Here is a 22,500-nt window from a genome sequence, read left to right as displayed (position 1 = left end):
ATAAACTTGATTTTGACTTGATTTGGTGCAGTTTGACCTGAGGCACAATGCGGTTGGCTGACTGGCAAAGTAGTGCACTACAGATGTTGGATCTTAATTTGAGCCAGTTTGCTACAGCAGGACAATAATCCTGCATCAACAGGAATTGTGAATTATTACATGGATTATAATTAATTTTTTAAAAATTGGGGGGGTTGATACATTTTCTGTAAGGGAAAATCAAGTCTGAAGTTTCAAAGTGGAAATTACAAATTTCAGACGCCTTTAAATACCTCAAATATACTACAGGAAAGTTCTCCTGCAACAGGTTGCTCAAATGAAGATCCTACATCATTCAGTAGGGAATAGGGTGGCATTTGGGATACGGTCTGGTGGTAGGAGGCAGGGGTACAGCATTGCTCTTCTCCTTCCACTGCCCTGGCCCATTCTTCACTGTTTGTCCAGCTCATGTTCACTGGCCTGTGAGAAAGGATTAGGGTTTCAGCCTTTCCATTCCTCTATACAGAACCCCCCTTCAAAAGCATTCCATGCATAACAAAATAGTATGTACTATGTCCCTCTCCTTCCTCTCTATTGCCCCCCTCCATCTCTCCCCCCCATGTCTTTTRGACAAATGTTCCCCACTAGGTAGGAATCAAAGTGAGAAAGACTTGTACAGCAGCATCATATCCATGCAATGTATTTACTTGACTTTTCTCACAGAGACCAGAGGCATACATTATTTTCTTATTTTATGACAAAAAAAACACAATATTGGCTCAGTGTGGGACACTAACATACTATAAAGACAAAAGATGCAGTAGTCTCCTGGGTCATTTTTTTTTCTCCATTTATTGTGCAGTAAAAACACATGATTGATAATGTCATGTCTCTGGTTGTTTCGAGCTGATGACACAAGATGGCACAATGTTAATMATTTTTTATCAAAATGGTGTTAAATCGATATCAGAAAACAACCTACGGCTTAATAGGTAAAGATCCCATTTACAAAAGTCCATCATATCTGTTTTCAATTTGTACAAAAGCTGTATATGTATATATATATATAGTATATATATATATCTATATACACATATATATAGGGCCATCGTCGACCTAATGGGGGATACAGGCTTCTTAACTGAAACAACTTAAAAAGGGCTTATAAAGATGTAATAAAGGAGTTATAACAACTTATAGGTTGGTTATTATGGGACCAGGTTCAATCAATGCTTTCTACTAGCTCCCTGCAGGACCCATTTGGATAATGGTATTAAATCATAATTTTTTWAAATTATAATGTTATACCAGAACTATCATCATAGGCAAATAAAATAGTAAAACTCAGATGAAATGAACAGATAATTGTGTCTGTGGCATGAGGTATTGTGAAGGAAACAGGAGCTCTATTTGAAAAACAATTTGAATAAAGCAGAAATCATAAAACAAGAGTTTAAAAAAAATCAGATCACATACCAATACAACTATGAAAGAAGGACAACATCAATAATATCATATAATTTTCTATGAGAAAATTAATTTTATTACATGGCAGTATATTGACATTTTAATAAGAATATCTACAAAGTAGCAGCAAACAATTGATAAGGGAAAAAAAGAATTGTTTTTATTTTATTTTTAATTTCATTTAGTCGTGAAACTTTGCTGGGAATATTCCTCCATAGCAGCCTCATTATAAGGAGTGTTCACTCGTTACTTTTCTGTCATTATACAATCAAACGCATTGATTCTGCAGTTTACCCACACACTGTACTTCCTGCCCCCCTATCACTCCCCTAGCAACCCCTTAGCAACTTCAGTCATGTCTTCCAGATTCATCCTCCACAGATCTCTAACAATACAAAAAAGACATATATGAGTTTGTGCAAAATGATATAAAAGCCCTGTAAATGTTTATTTTATGACAGGTGAAAATTTAAAACATTTAGTTTTTTAATTTGAGCTTTTCCTCAACATTCAGTACACTAAGCCAATGCAATGATTTCATAGTAATATTTTGAGTTTACTTCCACTTCGCATGCCTTTCAAAGTATTGAATGGTTTGACATATTGACATGAAATAGCCTTCTGTCATCATGATCCACACTGGCCTTGACAATAGAATATTGTGCAATAAATAGTTGTTGTTCATGTAACTATAAATTACAAGCTTCAGATTCAATTCAAGCAGTTAGAAAATTCCAAATCTGTCATCAACTGTCATGAGAAGAACTGATAGAAAGGTGCCTGCTTCTGAGGATGGCACCGCCATCTTTCACTGTGTCTTTACTATTAAGAAAGCTTGGGTCCAGGTACTATAGCTGGATAAATAGATTAGACTTCCCCAAAACATCCTACTATGTCCTGCCTTTCCCACATAACACCATATTTAGACATCCCAGAGGCAAGTCTGTCGTTGTTCCCAAACCATTCCATTCTTCTCAAAAATAGTCAGTAAAGAGTTATTGACCCAAAGTGCTTTTCCGATGGAATGTTTTTAGAAAGTAAGACAGAGTAACAATTCTATAAAGACTGTGGACTATGTTAGCTTACATAGAGAGAGCATACAGGACAGCTAGCTAATCATTCTGTAGCAGAATGCAATGATGCAAGTATTCAGTACAATAGAATGAAGACTTTTTCCTGACGACATTCTGAAGTAACTGTACCTTACTGGTTAGCTTGCTGTCTTCCGAAGGCAGAGTCTCAGCAGTTATGACAGAGGTAATCCACAGTCCTCTGATGATAATTGAAAAAGTATGCTAAACAAAATACATTGTATATGGTTACATTCTCCATTTAAAAATAAGAGGAGGTTAGAAGACCAATTTTCTAAACAATATCTCAAAGTTGGTTAAACGTTGAGGCAAGCATGGACATACCAAACAAACCAGGCACAGCGAAACATATGCTCCGTTAGAAGTGGGTTTAACACTCTTTAAAACGTCTATGTCATCAAACAACTTGAAACTAGCTTTTTATGTGAGAAATTGCAGGTGTACGGTACTCAATCTGTTGAACAAAAAGAAGACCTGGTTCATTATTCTATAGTTTGTCTATGTTGCACATACAGCCCTACATCTAATTTTCTTCTCTTATTCAAGCTTGTTTTGGAAACACGCCCAATTTATGCTGCCTTAAACCAGTGAAGGGACAGAGAGCAATGTAGGAATGAAGCCCTGGCTGATCCCTTACAACACACGTTGGGAGCCAGACAAGACGTTCAGGCCAGGCCAGACCAGTCCCTGTGCTATGAGCACAGGTATGTAAGTAGGTGAGAGRGCAGTCAGCGGGGAGCGGTGCTGCTGAGACAGTGTCAATCAGCGCATCCTCTTCTCTCTCCCGAAGCCCTCTCCTCCATCTATGGCCTCTCCTTGGAGTGCACCAGACAACACTGTCCCACTCAGATGTTCACATCTCTCACGTCCGTAGGCGTGCACGAGAGGTCCACCTCCTCATCCATGCTCTTGGTGTCCGTGGAAACAGTGTGTTGCTGTGCCTGACGGAGACTGGTCTCCAATAAGGACTCGATCTGTTCTTGACACGCCCGTAGACAGTCCTGCAGAGGGAGACACATCGTTAGTGATGAGATATGAACTAACGTTAGATTGTTTCTCAGTAATGAGTGCCACTTACAATCAGGGGCAATTGACTAACAGGTGGCCTTTTGGTCTGCCTTCTAACAAACACTTTCAATCAATCTGAACAATACAGATGCAGGATCTTAATTTGAGCACTCTTTTGTTGATGAGAATTTCCCTGTACTGCAGGGAATGCAAACTTGTAGTGTATCAAGGTTTAAAAAGGCTTCTAAAGTTTGTAATTTCCACTTTCAAATTTCAGACTTGATTTGCCCGAATGTCAAATGTATCAACCCCTATAAAAAATATCCATGAATTATAATACACAAAATAATTCACATTTCCTGTTGCTGACGTATTTTCCTGCTGTAGCAAACTGTCTCAAATGAAGATCCTACATCTGTATACAGTATAAGAATGGTACCAATGACCACGGCTAAGGAGTCGTGGCAGCACACATAGAACCGCAAGGGCAGAGTGGTACTCTACTGGGAAGGGCTGTGACTATGTGAGGATTAGGAGGAAGACAATACATCCAGAACGACTGGAAACCCAATCTGCTAGCACCCATTTCTGGCCCCAAAACAATAGGAGCTAAAGCAATTCACTGGGCCAAGGATAAGAGGGCCAGACCCTCAGTCAGGTGGGGGAAGGAGTGCCCCAGGGACATCATTCTAATGATTACGCTTCTTATTACCTGGATCAAAGAGGCCTGTGGAAACTAGAGCCAGACCAGTGGGTGAGGAAGGTTTCAGAAGTTATTCTATTGCTAACAATACTAAGTTATTAACCTAAAAGAGAGGATGGCTTAAAAGTGTTTTTATTTAAAAAAAAGTAATTTGTGACATTCCTCTGAAATAATGAGAGATTCTGTATTGAATTATGAAATTAGGACTGTGTCCTGTGTTGGTTATGTGAATATGCACAACAGACTTCTAGAAAAAAAGTACATGCTCAAAAGTGCATTTAATCATGGTGCCTCCTCTACTTTCATTTTATTTTGATGTTTTTCTCCTTTCCTTTTGGACGCCACAAGAGTTAGGCCCCTGTACCAATGACCATGGGAACAACGAGCGAGAACGTTTTCACACTGTTGTTGTGGAGCTGATTTCACTCGCCTCTCATCTCCTAGCCCCTTTCAGAGACAGCGTTTATGGCATGGCTACCTGCTGCTTTACATCCCGTCTCTCAGATCTCTCTCTCTCTCTTGTTCTACTGTCATCCSCTCTCCCCCACGAGTTACCACATCGTGGAAGCAATCAGATCAATAAATGGAATCTGTGAAAGATACATCTCAAACTGACTAAAGAGTCGGGCATAGATAAAGTATGAACAGCTGTGCAGAATTACTACACATTTGTTATATTAGGCTCTCTTCGGAGCTATATGTGCAATTTCAATCTCTTTGCATGAGACTGGGTTGTCCTCGCGTACCGGGTCACTTCTGATGACTTGGGACAGGAAGTAAGTCAGTTGCTGGGATGACATTGCATCGTCCATCTTCAGATGCAGCCCCTGCACAGCAGCCGCCACACTGCCCGCTGCGATCATTGACGGAGGGTTGGCAATGAATTTGACATCTGATGTGGAGAGAGAGAGAGAGAGAGAGAGAGAGAGAGAGAGAGAGAGAGCAGAGAAGAGAGCGAGAGAGAGAGGAGAGAGAGAGAGAGAGAGAGAGAGAGAGAGAGAGAGAGAGAGAGAGAGAGAGAGAGAGAGAGAGAGAGAGAGAGAGAGAGCAGAGCAGGTCAATTCCTGAAGCAAGGCATTTGATCCACAGAACAATTCACTAATGACCTTGTTCACTGGCGCAACGAGGCAGCTCAGGCCATTGACTATCTGTAGGGAGCAGGCGACACAGGGTGAGACAACAAGACACAGATTACAAATGTCAATGGGCCATTCTAACTATCCACATCTTCTCCCCTCCACCCTTGGCAGTGAAGGGTGAGGAGGAGGTTGTGAGGGAGGGAGAGAGGGGTGAGAAGAGGTGACTGGGAGGGGGGAAATGTTTTAATGTGACACAAACAGATAATGGAAGGCAGAGAGGTGAGAAACCGTGCGTCCAGCAGAACCAGAACAGAGGTATTCTAAAGTTCTTAGTGACCATGCGATATGTGGCAGGATGCTACTGATGCTACTTGCTACTGATGAACTATCTGTAGGTCCCAGCCCTTATTACACCCCTGGCAGCCATCATCCTTCTCCTCTCTCTACCTCCCCTTCCCAGCCCCTCTCTCTACGCCCCCTATCTTGTCCTCCTTTCTCCAGCCCCTCTCTATCATCCTCTCTCTGTCCACTTAGAGAGTAAATTGGCATGCATACAGCACATTAGGTTAAGATTAAAGAGCAGATAAAACATGCAATTAAATAAGAGGGGAAACCTATTGCACTTGTTGGAATAATTGTTTATGGTGAATTTTTATTCAGCCAAAGAGCTTCTTAATAATCACACACAGAGAAAGAGAGACATTCTCTAAACACTCCCCCTCTACCTTACCCAAACCCCCTCTAACCCCGACCTCCAGCCCAGACACCCTCTACCCCCTTTTCACCTCGGCCCAAACCCCTCCACCTCCAGCCTAAACCCCCTCCACCTCCGGTCCAAAACCCTCCACCCCAAACTGCCTCTACCCGTCCACCTCCAGCCCAAACCCTCTCTACCCCCTCTACCTCTAGCTCAAAACCCCTCCACCCCAAACTGCCTCTACCCTCCCCCTCCAGCCCAAACCCTCTTTACGCCCTCCACCTCCAGCAAACCCTCTTTACGCCCTCCACCTCCAGCCCAAACCCTCTCTACCCCCCACCTCCAACCCAAACCCTCTCTACCCCCCACCTCCAGCTCAAACCCTTCTACCCCCTCCAGCTCAAAACCCCTCTATCCCTCCAGCCCAACCCCCTATACTCCCTGCAGCCAAACTCCTTTCCCTCCTCTTCTCCACAGCCTCACAATGCAATAAATCACACCTTTCAACTAGCTCTGCTGATACCCCTCTCTGGAAAGATCATGTCTCACTTCCTATTTTTAAGTGGTTAGAGAGACATGCATCTACTCCAGGCAGGGGTGCCCACACACACACAACACACACACACACACACACACACACACACACACACACACACACACACACACACACAACACACAACACACACACACACAAACACACACACACACACACACACTCACACACACACACACAGGGGCTCCTCCGGCGAGGCACACTGTGTGAAACAACAGGTCACCTAATCACCAGGCGCAGACCATTAATTTGACCATATTAATTAGGGGGCCTCCCAGTCTAGGAGACAAGCCCCCTTTAAACCCACCAACCCATGCAAAGAATATGAGGCATCACTGTGACTGAGCTCCCATTACAAGAGCCTGCACCACAAAGAGCTTAGAGACAAGGATGGAGGTAGAGAGCTGTCAGATTAATTGAACTTGACACTGGCATAAAGGCAAGCCAGAGAGCCATTATCTGGGCCAATATCCTCACTAGATCTACCCAATCATATCTTCTCTAAATCTACCCAATCATATCCTCACTAGATCTAACCAATCACATCCTCACTAAATGTACCCAATCATAGGCTCCCCTAAAAGCCTTTAGATTAAATGTAGGAATGCCAGCCAGTAGCAGCCCTTAAGGAACTATATAAACAAGAGACTCCACAGTCTCAGAAAAAAGGAGCTATAAAAAGCGGATCATCTCTTCTATGGTGGCAAGATGAAGGAAGTACAGTAAATGTATTTCACAGAGGTATTTCACAGGGGTGTGTCAAAGCCTATCGAAACACCTTTGACAACAACAATTTGGCAGCAGTTCAAAACTACACTGAACAAGAATATAAACACAACAGGTAAAGTGTTGGTCCCATGTTTCATGAGCTGAAATAAAAGTTCCCAGAAATGTTCCATATGCACAAAAAGCTTATTTCTCTCAAATGTTGTGCACAAATTTGTTTTTATCCCTGTTAGTGAGCATTTCTCCTTTGCCAAGATAATCCATCCACCTGACAGGTGTGGAATATCAAGAAYCTGATTAAACAGCATTACCATTACACAGGTGCACCTTGTGCTGGGGGCAATAAAAGACCACTCTAAAATGTGCACTTTTGTCACACAACACAATGCCACAGATGTCTCAAGTTTTGCCGGAGCATGCAATTGGCAGGAATGTCCACCAGAGCTGTTGCCAGAGAATTTAATGTTAATTTCTCTACCATAAGCCACCTCCACGTCGTTTTAGAGAATTTGGCAGTACGTCCAACTGGCCTCACAACTGAGTGCCCCATCATGGCAATGGGGTTATGGTATGGGCAGGCATAAGGTACGGACAACAAACACAATTGCATTTGATCAATGGCAATTTGAATGTACAGAGATACTGTGAAGAGATCCTGAGGCCCATTGCCGTGCCATTCATCTGCCGCCATAACCTCATGTTTCAGCATGATAATGCACAGCCCCATGTCGCAAGGATCTGTACACAATTCCTGGAAGCTGAAAATGTTCCAGTGGCCTGCATACTGACCAGTCATGTCTTCCATTGAGCATGTTTGGGATGCTCTGGATCGACGTGTGCGACAGCGTGTTCCAGTTCCGGCCAATATCCAGCAACTTCGCACAGCCATTGAAGAGGAGTGGGACAACATTCCACAGGTCACAATTAACAGCCTGATCAACTCTATGCGAAGATGTGTCGTGCTGCATGAGGCAAATGATGGTCATACAAGATACTGACTGGTTTTCTGCTCCATACCTTTCTGGTCCAAGCACTTTGTGGTGCAGGCTCTTGTAATGGGAGCTCAGTCACAGTGATGCCCCATACTCTTTGCATGGGTTGGTGGGTTTAAAGGGGGCTTGTCTCCTAGACTGGGAGGCCCCCTAATTAATATGGTCAAATTAATGGTCTGCGCCTGGTGATTAGACCTGTTGTTTCACAACAGTGGTGCTCGCCGAGGAGCCCCTGTGTGTGTGTGTGTGTGTGTGTGTGTGTGTGTGTGTGTGTGTGTGTGTGTGTGTGTGTGTGTGTGTGTGTGTGTGTGTGTGTGTGTGTGTGTGTGTGTGTGTGTGTGTGTGTGTGTGTGTGTGTGTGTGTGTGTTGTGGTGTGTGGTGGGGTCCTGTGTGTGTGTGTGTGTGTGTGTGTGTGTGTGTGTGTGTGTGTGTGTGAGCACCCCTGCCTGGAGTAGATGCATTGTCTCTTTTTCTTATGTATCTTTGACCAACAGATGCACATCTGTATTCCCAGTCTTGTGAAATCCATAGATTAGGGCCCAACTAATGTATTTCCTTATATGAAACGTAACTTTGTAGAAATTGTTGCATTTATAAAATTAAAATTGTTGCAAAATAGAAATTGTTGCACTTATATTTTTGTTCAGAATAGTTAAATCCCTTCCTTAGAAGTATTACTCATCACAAATAGCACATACAGGATCTTCAACATGCTTTCACACTCTCTAGTCTTCCACTCCCTACCCCCGCCACATCCATCCTAAAATCCTCTACCCCTCCACCCCAAACCCCCTTTATCCCCCTCCACCAAAAAAACACCTTCAGGCCCATTCATTCAATCTCCTAAATTATGCAGTAACTTCAAACAGCACCTTGAGTTTTCCCCTGACTTACCACAGGGCAAAATAGTTTCCTACAGCACAAATCCACTTTTGTTGAGGAGGTACAGGTTTGAAACCTACAGAGCAGGTATTCTCCTCAGTATCATCTTAGTTAAAACTTTCCCTGCAATTGGAGAGCAGTCTTCCATTGTGCAGGCCTATGACAGAGCTTAAAGGATTTCTACATGGTGGAAAATGAACGGTGCAACAGCAGCTAAGCCTAAGTATCTCCCTGAAGTATTTGCCCTACTGATCAGACATAAGGAGAAGACAATATATATGTAACTCACAGCTTTAACTATGGGATTGATCACACCATTGACAAATATCAATGTAACTGCTTACCTTAAAAACCCATCTTTAGTACCACACAGACAGAATATCTATAATCCAGCTGGATATGTAGGCCTACAACATCCCTCTAAATCAGCAGCACTAAACAACAACAGCAAGAGCACAGTTGAGCAGCCAGCAGTATACAGATGTAGGATCTTAATTTGACAAAGTTTGCTACAGCAGGAAAGTAATCCTGCAGTCACAGGAAATCTGAATTATCATGTGGATTATAATTAATGGCTGTTTTTGTAAGGAAAAATCAAGTCTGAAATGTCTAAATGGACATTACAAACTTCAGAAGCCTTTAAAACCTCAAATACACTACAAGTTTTAAATGTCCTGCATTGCAGGAAAGTTCTCCTGCAACAGGGTGATCAGATTAAGGTCCTACATCTGTAACAACAGACAGGCAGGTGGTGGTGGAGCTCCCATCATGCATACCTGTAGCACAGAGGGCCACAAAGGTCTGGGCATGCTTGCGCAGGATTTGCTCTGTGTCCTGATGGATGGGTAGTTTGGAGAGGAAATGGTCTATGAAATCGTGCGGAGTCACTGAGGCTAGATCCCATTTCAGTTTGTTCAATACTAGTAGTTCCATTTGCTGTAGATAAGAGAGAGAGAGAGAGATAGAGAGTGAGAGAGAGAATAACCTGTAGTGGGACAATGTGCAAGGGTTCAAGACACCAACACACCACTAGAGGGGGTATACACCACACAGGCCTACGCTCTGCCACTGGGCCAATGACTTATCATTACAATCATTGATACAGTATGTTATGGGAATTAGGTTTGAGAATTTAATTCAGAATTTTAGTTATTTTCTCATTTTAAAAGATTGATCTCCCAAAGTTAACCATGGCTATATGGAATATAATGAACACATCAATTATAGTTATGATTATAGGCATACACTATACTATATTATACAAAAGCTCGTTAACAGAATCTACATTGGTTACAACTAATGAGAACATGATGAGGAAGTCAAATTACCAGCAAATCGATTGGTCGGATGGAATTGTCAGTGTATATGCATAACTTCTCTGCGGTTAGCGGAATGGTCTCCTTCATTTTAGACGCCAGAAACATGCAGGTAGCTCCCAATAATTGTAGTCGGGTCTTCTTTGTCGGTTCAACAGACAAATATCTGTCCAAAAAATTCATAGCGAGGGGAAAAACCTCCTCTTCGCATTTCTGTTCCTCACACACCTGTGATCAAAAACCAAACGAAAGATGCGTTACATGTGCAGTCTATACCCGTATAGGCCTATATCTATATACTACAAAGTAGTGGTGGGCACCAATATTGATAATTCAATATTATATCAATATCGTTTGATATCGATATGAGCAAGGCATATCATGATATTGGTTTATTCTCCCTGTTAACCTACACTGTTCTGTAAACAAAAAGCATACATGACTGTTCCTGCATGCAAAAAATCTTCGGATTTAAGCATACTTAATTGCCCGCTGATGGGCCAACAACTGTGGATGGGATCCCCTTGTTTTCAAACTGGTTGGGTAGCTTTAGGCTACCAGAACATTTACACCAGAGCCAATGGGCAATCCGAAAGCAGTTGTATGAACTGTACTTTCTACAWACCGATATGATATCAATATCAAATCGAAAAATGCAACTGAGATTTTACATATCGGTGACCCTCACTACTACAAAGTAATCTTAAAGAACAAACAATAACACGAGTCATACATGCATGCATATAAATGCATATTATGTGACCGTAAATGCAGATGTAAGACCTTTTGGATTAATCTACAACATTTTGACATACATTTTATTTCACTCGTGGACACAAAGGTGGTCGGCCTCAAGGCAAGCACATGGCGTAGAAAGCAATTGTAGTTCGTCATATTTTCAAAAAAAATGTTTTAATATTTTAAAATTGTTTTAGCATGTAACAATTGAATGTAAACAGTCCAAGACGTATACTTAATCGGACAGAATCGTCCTTTTCCGAATAGCTAAAATAATACTGGTCAAAAATAACTTTTTTGTAAGCCACTAAATTGGACAAGGAGCATGCGCCCGAATCTCATTACAGCATGCAACTTTAGAAATTAATTAAAAGTATATTCGTCCACATCACGAGAACATTTTTATCATGTAAATTTTAAGCAATGTCTCTTCTTTCATTATATGACACTTTCATTGCATTCTCTCGAAAGGGATCGAAGCTATTAACCATATTTAGACTAGAGTCGACCTTTGCAACTATCACAACCACGTTGATGGTTCAGTTGTAAGTTTGCTTTATCAAGTTGTACAATATAAACAATATAAACATAGCTCCAAATGCATATGAGTTCAATTAGCCTACTATATCGAAAACATCAGTGACAAAATTATTAAAAATGTAAACACACAAAAGTGCTATAAACCACAAGAAAACAAAGATGGCGCATTTTGGCACTTGTGACTGCATACGTGTACATTGACTTTAATTTAGAGAATTATGAAACTAAATTGTTCGTTCCCTTTAATACATAATATAATGGAATATTTGACGTCATTTGCAGCATGTCTCTGGTAAAATTAGGCTCAATGACTCTCACAGACAACCTCTTAATGTAGTCCAAAGGATAAACTGGGTGAATAACTAGGTCTAATGTAATAAACACATTTTAAAGGTAGGCCTATAGAAAACGTTGACCAACACAGGACAAGTAATCTTTATAGACGCATGTTATTAGCGTATGTTGCCTATTATTATTCCAAAGGGCATATAGGCTAGACCTATGATATGTTTCAGTGAATGGAATGTTATGTTTCTGTTAGAAAGTGTTTCTTGCACAAACCTCCAGCATCCACGTAGAAACAATTCTCCTCATGCAAGGTACAATCTCTTTCTGTACACATTTGAAGTAGTTCGTTGCTGGGAGATAGCTGTCTTCGGCTTTTAGCATGGTCTGCAGAACTCTGTCGTTGAGCAGGTTCGAGTCTTGGTAAGCTCTCCGGATGGTCTCCACTTCACAGCACAGCAACTGGCGTTCCATTCCTTCGGCTTCGGCAGTCGCTCGAGCAATGAGAGAGACAGAGAGAGACTGATAGAGAAACTGATTGGTTGCTTCCCCTAAAAGTTCCGTGGATGTTGCTCTGCTCTGTCTGCTGCGACTGCTGTGTCGAAGCTCTCAGGAGGCGACCCAACTCTGCTCTCCTCAATAAACTCCCCTCCCCTCCGCGCACTTGGTCAGTGACGTGCCTGTTGTTATTAGAGAGCAGATTAAAGGAAGGCGGCGTCCACCATGAGAGACAGTCAGAGAGACAGAGAGAGAGAGAATTCGACATACCAATTAGGATCTGGCAAAAAAAATACTAGAATCAGTTAAAGAACCCATTGCCCTTTATGGTTGTGAGGTCTGGGGTCTGCTCACCAACCAATAATTCACAAAATGGGACAAACACCAAATTGAGACTCTGCATGCAGAATTCTGCAAAAATATCCTCCGTGTATAATGTAAAACACAAAATAATGCATGCAGAACAGAATTAGGCCGATACCCGCTAATTATAAAAATCCAGAAAAGAGCCGTTAAATTCTACAACCATCTGAAAGGAAGTGATTCCAAACCCCCCCATAACAAAGCCATAGCCTACTGTACAGAGAGAAGAGATTAACCTGGAGAAGAGCCCCCTAAGCAAGCTGGTCCTGGGGCACTGTTCACAAACACAAACCGAACCCACAGAGTACAGCAACACAATTAGACCCAACCAAATCCTGAGAATACAAAAAGATAATTACTTGACACATTGGAAATAATTTACAAAAAAACAGAGCCAACTAGAATGCTGTGTGGCCCTAAACAGAGAGTACACAGTGGCAGAATACCTGACCATTGTGACTGACCCAAAATTAAGGAAATATTTGACTATGTACAGACTGAGTGAGCATAGATTTGCTATTGAGAAAGGTCGCCGTAGGCAGACCTGGCTCTCAAGAGAAGACAGGCTATGTGCACACTGCCCACAAAATGAGGTGGAAACTGAGCTGCAATTCCAAACCTCCTGCCAAATGTATGACCATATTAGAGACACACATTTCCCTCAGATTACACAGACCCACAAAGAATTCGAAAACAAATCCAATTTTGATAAACTCCCACATCTATTGGGTGAAATACCACAGTGCGCAATCACAGCAGCAAGATTTGGGACCTGTTGCCACAAGAAAAGGGCAACCAGTGAAGAACAAACGCCATTGTAAATACAACCTATATTTATTTTTATTTATTTTCCCCTTTGTACTTGAACTATTTGCAAATCTTTGTATAGACACTGTATATAGACATAATATGACATTTGAAATGTCTTTATTCTTTTGAACATTTGTGAGTGTAATGTTTATAATCTATTTCACTTGCTTTGGCAATGTAAACATATGTTTATCATGCCAATAAAGCCCTTTGAATTGACAATTGAGACAGACAGCAGGAGAGAGACCCCCAAAAAAGAAGCCGCCTTAGAGAAGAGGGCAAGTTTTAGAACGCCTGAGCTCAGTCCTTTCCCATCGCAGCCAGAACATTGCGTGGGCTATTGGAAGTGGGAGGTCTCAGGTCCGATCTGGAGGCAGTAGGCTAAGCGAGGCTATGAGTGCAGCTACTGAGGGGTACCAAAAGGGGAAGCAGAGATGCTCGGTGGCAGGACTGGAGAACCTGGTTCAGTCACTTTGACATTGTGGGGTATTGTGTGTAGATTGGTGAGAAATCTATTTCATCAATTTTGGTATCAGGCTGTAACACAACAAAATGTGGAACAAGTCAAGGGGTAAGAATACTTGCTGAAGCCACTGTATTTTGGGTTCTGATGGGGTACGACAGTTGAACTAAGCTTATGAGGCATTTATTCTTCTTCAAGAATCAATGGGTATTTACTGTATAATGAATCTTTAAATGCCAAAATGGGTAAAAAAAAAAAAAGGATTCTAGCTTTATAAGCATGTATTAATAAATACTGCTGTGATTCCTCTAGCAACTTGTTCACAATAGGCCTATAGGCTACACTACTTGTAACTAACATTTGAGTGAGTCTGAAAAGGGTAGCTGGGTTTAGCTTTCTAGGCTTTACATCCAATGATATAGACATTACAGTTTCACCAATTCAAAGATGCAGTTGCTATGAAGGGTTGCTGCTTGAGCATAGTAGCAGCATGGAACATTCCAATCATTCCTCTCTCAGCTCTGCACAAGCTGTAAAACTCATATGAGAACCGCATAAATAATATCTAATAAATAGACTAGGCCTACTACAGACGTAGGATCTTAATTTGAGCCAATTTGCTATAATCCTGCAGCAACAGGAAATGTGAATTATTATGTGGATTATAATTGATGGACATTTATGTAGGGGTTGATACATTTTTTGTAAGGGAAAATCGAGCCTGAAATTTCAAAGTGTAAATTACAAACTTCAGAAGCCTTTTTAAACCTCAAATACACTAAAATATTTAAATGTTATCCTGCAACAAGGTGATCAAATTAAGATCCAACATCTGTAGGCTAAATGGCAATAATCAGGACTAAACAAACTAAACTAAACAAAATATGTTTTCCCTTTTAGTATGATAATTACAGTAAAAAATCATTTTTAGTCTGCGAATTACTGTAAAACAATCCCTTTCAGTCTGAGAATTACTGTTAAACAATCCCTTTTAGTCTTAGAATTATTGTAAAACAATCCAGAGTTCACTTCCCACACAGCACTTTGTGTTCTCACATCATGCATTGTGAATACAGAACAAACCATTGAGTATTCATACTAATATATTGTAAAAACTAAATATTTCCTTACAGTGTAACATGTCTGTGTGGTATAAGAAGAAAGGGAAAACGCACGCACGCACGCACGCACGCACGCACGCACGCACYCACYCACACACACACACACACACACACACACACACACACACACACACACACACACACACACACACACACACACACACACACACACACACACACACAAACACCTCTTCTATAATTGTCCTCTGCTAAGCTTGCATCAGGGGTAGACAGAGGGATTCATTCCTCCCGTTGGTCTGATCAGGGGAATAATACAATAGAAAGAGTAATACTGTATACTTCACTTATTTCACAGTGACTTTCTGGTCCATTGCCACGTATGAGCAACAGAGGAGGTATGTGAGTGTGTGCCAAAGCCTGACCCAGCCCTGTGTAGGACGGCTCCACTTCAGTTCCAGTAGAGCAGAGTGGGAGAGGTGGAGGTGATGGGAAGGCGAGGGCAGTTTAGTTTTCCCACGGCTCTCTGCTCTCTTCCTCTGTGCCATACACCTGTAGGTGTGCTTGAGGAATAGCTACTCATTAGCTGCCAGTGGGGCTGGCTCTTTTCAGTTGCCATGGATTATCAAAACAAACTAATTCATGGATGAATGAATGAGAGAGGTAAAGGTTGCCATTCATGGTAAGTAACAACCCCTCTCACTTTTTGCCCACACTGACTGTGAGTCACACCTACTGTAGCTTTACAGTTGTGTCAGCAATCTATTTGACATGTCAATTTGACATTGTAGATACAAATGCCAAAATATTTGACTAAAGTTAATCAAAAGAAAAATTAAGAACAAGTAACAGCAAGCATACATTCCGGCGGCGTCAGCTAGCCTACCGGTTAGAGAGGCAATCAGAGGGTTGCCAGTTTGAATCCTGGGTTGGACTGAAAAAATCTGCCAGAAGTGAGCTGGAAAATCCTGCCATTGACTGACATTGTGCCCTTGAGCAAGGCACTTACCCCCCCCCCCACAACAACAGCTCCCCAGTGTGGCAGTCCCCTGCCCCTTTCCAACAACCTATATGTGTGTCTTTTGGAGGGGTTAAAAGTTGAAGTCAAATTTCAGTTGGACATTGTGTAAAATTGACCAATAAAGTTATCTTAGTCACAYCATACTGTATACAATAGATGACAGAACAGCAGCTGATATGATTTCCCCTGAGAGAAGGCTGAGTAACTTCTGTTTCAAAAATCCCCTTTGGTCTAAATCTTGAGCCACACCTCAGATCTCCTTGTGAACATAAATTCCAGTTCCTTGGAGAATTCTGAAGTTTGACAACCCCATAAATCAGGCAACATAATGGAAAACGAATTACATAGGGAGTGGTAGAGTACCATGTAACAGTAATACAAGATGAATGTCTACACTCTGTCTTCTGACCACAACACTGTGACCCCATAGCTGTAAATCAACTATACTTGAATAGATTCAAAACCCAATGAATCTAGAACTCAAAGGAGGGAGTTTGATTGGTTCTCATAACCTGTGTTAAAGGTTCCAAATGAAAGAACTTGTCAGAAAGGGAGTGTCATTGGCCGGCACAAGCAACAAAGGCAATGATGTTTTAATATTAGGATTTTTTTGTYTGGCCTGGATCATCTTGTTGGGGTCAGGGTTATTTTGGTCCTGTCCTGAGTACGGTTCCTGCTTAATGGACCAATAGGTCTTCAACTGAATCTTTGTCTTAGCATGGTCTTAATGTTATCAGTGTTTACCTTGTTATTTATTACTTGTCATGTTACCTTTAACCATATCAATACCCCGGAGTAATAGCAATCATTAGCAATAATTAGGACAGAGAAGGGTCCCTATCAATGCTTACATGAGGGCCTCTCTCCACACAGACCCCAGTGCAATGCTGCTTCAAATCAAACTGTATTTGTCACACGCTCCGAATACAACAGACCTTACCGTGAAATGCTTACAAGCCCTTAACCAACAATGCAGTTCAAGAAATACAGTCAATAAAATATTTACTAAATAAACTAAAGTATAAAATAAAAAAATCTAAGCAATCAATAGGTAACACAAGAAATGTACATAACAATAACGAGGCTACGTACAAGGGGTACCGGTACCAAGTCAATGTGCGGGGGTACAAGTTAATAATCGCTTGTTGACGTTGTTTGGTTTTATTTATTCAAGCCTCAGTGACTTGATTACGCAGTGACGTTATGCCATGGCCTATGGGAGAGAGGTTTTGTACATACCTTTATGGCTGCTGTAATATTCAACTGATCTCCAGGGCTATATTTTCTSTCTCGCACTCTGTCTCTCTGTGTATGAAGGATCKATCCCAAATGGCACCCTATTCCCTTCATACTACACTAAAGGGGTATGAGTAGTGCACTACTTTTAGAATTAGCCATAGGGCTTTGGTCAAAAGTAGTGCACGATATAAGGAATAGAGTACCTTTRGGGATGCATGCATGTGATTCAATCCCCAGCTAGCCTGTGTCTTTTTGAAGTCACTCTCCTTCTCCCTGGCCAGTGTTTTTTATGCGGTAATGATGATGAAGATAAATGAAGTGCCAGGCAGAAGAAAATAGATGCCTGCTGCCCTTTGAGAAAGATCTGGCATTTCTGTCTTTCTGTGAAGATGAATGTAGAAGAAGTGAGTGATCTGAAAGCTTTAGTTTTGGGGGATTATTTGCATCAAAGTCTGTCCTCCTGTGAGGGGGAGGGCTTTTGTCTCTTTATTCCACACCCACTGGATCCCTAATCTCAAACCAAGAATCAAACCTGCTTGTGTGCTTGTGGGCAGCTACTCGATTTGAACATCAATGTTAACAATCTGTCATGACTGGATCCGTAACATGTTTAATCTTGTCAATCAAAATGAATGTGATACAGTTATAARGAATATGTGATTGTGCGTACAACGTTTCCTTTATGACAGAGATTGAGAATTTTCAGTTTACATTCCATTCAACCAAGTTGAGATACGAGTAAATAAGCATTTCCCAATCAGTACTAATGGAAAAACCCTAACCCTGCTTTCAAAGTACTCAGCCAAGCCAAGCCAGMCCAAGACTGTTTCTACACATTCCTTGTTTTCACTAATTGACCAATTTCAAAATTATTTTACAGGCATTAGAATCTGACAGTCAAGCACCCAATAACGCAAACACAGCACACTGCCTGTAGAAAAAGCTCATTGAGGAAATTCCCCATTGAAACAGCCAGGGAGCATAGCTACAGTGGGATTCCTCCCCTGAAGCACGTCACTGAGAAAACCAAATCCTTTCAAGCAGGGGAGCCTAGATTAGAGGCTGTTTACACAGGGTCATCTCTAATTGATGGATGTGCTGCAGTCAAACCTGGGTTCAAAAAGTGTTTGAAATCATTTCAAATACTTTYGSTGAGCTTGATAGAGCTTGCCTGTTGCATGGGAACCAATAGAATTYGTCCCAAAAGTGCAAATCAGGCACCTGACACCATCTGGTAGCCCAGGCAGGTTTAAGCAAACACAAAAAAATATTTGAAAGTTTTTTGAACCCAGGTCTGACTGCATTAGTGCTTCACGACCTCTGACTGAGGGGGCTGTAATGGGGCATGGGGTGGGGGTACGGAGCAGTAGGGGGGCGGGGATGAGGGTTTTGTTTTGCAGGATCTTTCACGCCTCGCCTCAGGCTTCATGAGATGCACCGGTGACAGACACATAGTCACCCGTTTAATCCTGCCCTCTGGGCATTCCATCGTCTCTCGAACTAACTGCAAACTAACTGCAAACGAACTGTAAAGTAACTGTAAACTAACGTTATGATTAGTACCTTCTTTTGACTAGTGAAATTGAATTCAAGCCTGGTCGTAAAAAAGAACAAAACAACTCCTACTCAATTAAGACAGGATTAAGGCAGGATATTTTATTCAGACAGGATTATAATACAGTGGGCGTGAACTACCTGGAGGATAGAAGGTGCTCTGAGAAGAAAAACACTTTACTACAGTGAGACTCTGTCACAACAGGTTGCTGACAGACAGGCCGGAAGTTTGGGCTCTTGTGTGAAGAATGTTCTGTGTTCTGTGTTTGGGTTAATGGGTGAATCACTGTTTGAGTGAGCACATTGAGTACTTGACTGCTAATGATGGTAGATATCTTTTCAATAACATTAGGATATCTGGTTCCCTCAAATTCAGCTCTGKGTATGATTCTGCATGAACCCTTCTCCTACAATTTCCGCGGACCTGCAGAAATCGAATTAACATAATAAAAAATCCCCATCAAAATCTGTCTGTTTAAACCAGAGATATCTAGTTTTTTTGCATGGGCTGCGTCTCAATCCACCACATCTGACGATATTGCCCTTCCGCAWCTGCGGAGAAAGATGGCAGAGCTAGAGCGGTGTTTTACAAAATTATCAAAAACMAATTGCTAAATGATCCCATATGTTAGCTTAGTAGACCACCCCCTCCCCCTTGGGGTATAAAAAGTTTTTAATGAAAGTGACTTAAAAATATATATTTAAGCAGGCAGTCAGTTAAGAACAAATTCTTATTTACAATGATGGCCTAGTGGGTGAACTGCCTTGTTCAGGGGCAAAATGACAGATTTTTACCTTGTCAGCACAGGGATTCGATCCAGCACTTACATTCACCCACAGCAGAGACTGAAAGAGAGAGAGAGAGAGAGAGAGAAGAGAGAGAGAAGAGAGGAGGAGAGAGAGAGAGAGAGAGAGAGAGAGAGAGAGAGAGAGAGAGAGAGAGAGAGAGAGAGAGAGAGAGAGAGCAGAGAGAGAGAGAGACGAGTAGAGAGAGAGCAGAGAAGAGAGAGAGAGGGAAGAGAGCGAGTGAGAGAGAGAGAGAGAGAAGAGAGAGAGAGAGAGAGAAGAGAGAGAGAAGAGAGAGAGAGAGAGAGAGAGCGTGAGCATCACAACAAATTAATACTGAAAAAAATATAGACAGAACATGCAACAATTTCATTGATTTTACTGAGTTACAGTTCATATGAAATAAATTCATTAGGCCCTAATCTAGGGATTTKACATGTCTGGGAATACAGATTTGCATCTGTTGGTCACAGATACCATAAAAAAATGGGRCTCACAATGGGCCTCAGGATCTCATCARGGTATTTTTGTGCATTCAAATTCTAATCGATAAAATGCAATTGTGTTCGTTGTCCGTAGCTTATGCCTGATCATACCATAACCCCACCGCCACCATGGGGCACTCAGTTTGCAACGTTGACATCACCATATCGCTCGCCCACACGGCGGTTGTGAGGCCAGTTGGACATACTGGCAAATTTTCTAAAWTTACGTTGGAGGCGGCTTATGATAGAGAAATTAACATTAAATTCTCTGGCAACAGCTCTGGTGGACATTCCTGGAGTCAGCATGCCAATTGKATGCTCCCTCAAAACTTGAGAAATCTGTGGCATTWTGTTGTGTGWCAAAACTACACATTRTAGAGTGGGCTTTTATTGTCCCCAGCACAAGGTGCACCTGTGTAATGACAATTCTGTTTAATCAGCTTCTTGATATGCCACACCTGTCTCACTAACAGGAATGAAAACAAATCTGTGCCCAGAATTMGAGAYAAATAWAATGTCTGTGCGTKTGAAACATTTCTGGGATTTTTTWYTTTCAGCTCATGAAACATGGGACCACGACTTTACATGTTGTGTTTATATTTTTGTTCAGTTTAGGAATTCAGAGCACTAGGGTAAGTATGCAGACCGGTGTTGTATCGTTTTCTCRAGAGCCTCTAACTAACCAAGTGCTATCTGATACAACACATTCCTGCTGCATCCCAGTCAGTGGATGGCTTGTTACAGACCAGAGACTATTGATGACAACATGATGTGTGGAAGGAAGACAATCGTGGAGAAAGAGAACATTCATGATGCACAACCAACATATTGTGATTATGTGATCTCGGGTTTATGTTCATTATTATACGACTAAGTAAAGCTTTTGAAACAGGACTTTGGCCTATTTCCACTATATAAATGAAATGCTGAAACAGGACATGCTATATCAAATCGTTATTTGAAAACTCTTTATTTGAAGAGTACCTACTTAGGACTTCARAACACATTAATAAGCTGTACATAACACATTCTTAGGCAGAACATAACGATTTCATATTTAATTTTTATCTTTATTTTACATTTATTTTACCAGGTTAGTCTCAATGAGATWAAAAATATATTTTGCAAGATAGACCTGGCCAAAATTGCAGCACACAAACTTTAAAAAATGTACAACATAAAACACAAAGCACTACAGTTTAAAACATCAGCTTACACATTGAACTGGAACATTGGTTTTGGGAGGAGGGGTTCAACTTGGGGTCAAAACATTGACAGCCTCCTAAATCATTTTCCACCATAGRGTTTTCCCTAGCTGTAAAAAACATTTAAGGAGACAAGCTCCTGTAGTTTCAAGTCCCTTTGTAGTTCGTTCCAAGTAGAAGAGTACTGGAATGCTGTTTTTCTCCCTGTACGGAACTTAGGCTTCTTCACGGAGATACAGTCCTGTGCACATTGGCGATAATTGTCATTCGTCTGTTGGACAGTGTGCGTACACAAGTAAAATGGGAGCTGSCTTCTAAATAAAAATGTACCAATGACTTAGTCTCCAAAGAGCTAAGGAATGCCAGCCCATTCTGGTATAGAGGTTACAGTGATGGGTGAGAACTTTGGAGATGACAACACGCCTCTAATGGTACACAGTGTCCAGCATACGTAACAACGCCACAGGGGCAAACATGTACAATGTATCACATAGTCTATTACAGGCAAGAAAGCAGCGGAATAAGTTTGTTTTTTGCTTTAAAAGAAAAACAACTTATTTCTAAAATAAAAACCCATCTTGGGCCTGAGCTTTTTCACAAGACCTTCTATGACCTTCTATGACCGTTTATGACCTTCATTAATGAATGTTGCAATATTCGTCTGTTAATGAGTTAGAATTTCCCACAATCCACCTCTTCCATCCCACTCTTCTGTCCGTCCGAGGGAACGCCGCTCTCTCTGGCTCCCGGTCTATCAGCTGCTTTGATGTCCCGCTGAATACTCTTCATGTCACGGATATCAAGTCTGGGCATTAAAAAAGAAAACGGATAAGGGCTTCCCAAAATAGACACATAGTCTGGGGGTTTGCTTCGTTTTCTTTCTTAACCTTCAGGAGGAGGAGAAAGAGGAGAAAAAGGTTTCCCAGTGAAAGAAAAGCGT

The 22,500-nt window shown here is 41.5% G+C and overlaps 1 protein-coding gene across 1 annotated transcript; it reads right to left on the bottom strand.

Moving 5' to 3' along the window:
• Positions 1-1,486: 1,486 nt before the first annotated feature.
• Positions 1,487-12,705, bottom strand: LOC112070040 (G1/S-specific cyclin-D1). The gene is made up of 5 exons (XM_024137441.2): positions 12,334-12,705; positions 10,507-10,722; positions 9,955-10,114; positions 4,995-5,140; positions 1,487-3,538 (listed from the first exon to the last, which is right to left on the bottom strand). Exons 1-5 carry the CDS (start codon positions 12,529-12,531, stop codon positions 3,383-3,385), a joined length of 876 nt encoding a protein of 291 aa, XP_023993209.1. The 5' UTR covers positions 12,532-12,705; the 3' UTR covers positions 1,487-3,382.
• Positions 12,706-22,500: the final 9,795 nt, after the last annotated feature.

This window comes from Salvelinus sp. IW2-2015, unplaced genomic scaffold (assembly GCF_002910315.2).
Source record: "Salvelinus sp. IW2-2015 unplaced genomic scaffold, ASM291031v2 Un_scaffold1210, whole genome shotgun sequence".
In the NCBI taxonomy this organism is placed as follows: domain Eukaryota; kingdom Metazoa; phylum Chordata; class Actinopteri; order Salmoniformes; family Salmonidae; genus Salvelinus; species Salvelinus sp. IW2-2015.
This window is presented reverse-complemented; position numbering and strand designations above follow the sequence as displayed.

Coding starts and splice junctions, on each gene's coding strand:
- LOC112070040 (XM_024137441.2), bottom strand. CDS start 12,531: ATGGAACGCCAGTTGCTGTGCTGTGAAGTGGAGACCATCCGGAGAGCT. Junction 10,723..12,333: donor TTTCTACGTGGATGCTGGAG/GTTTGTGCAAGA, acceptor TTTTGATCACAG/GTGTGTGAGGAACAGAAATG. Junction 10,115..10,506: donor TCCGACCAATCGATTTGCTG/GTAATTTGACTT, acceptor TCTTATCTACAG/CAAATGGAACTACTAGTATT.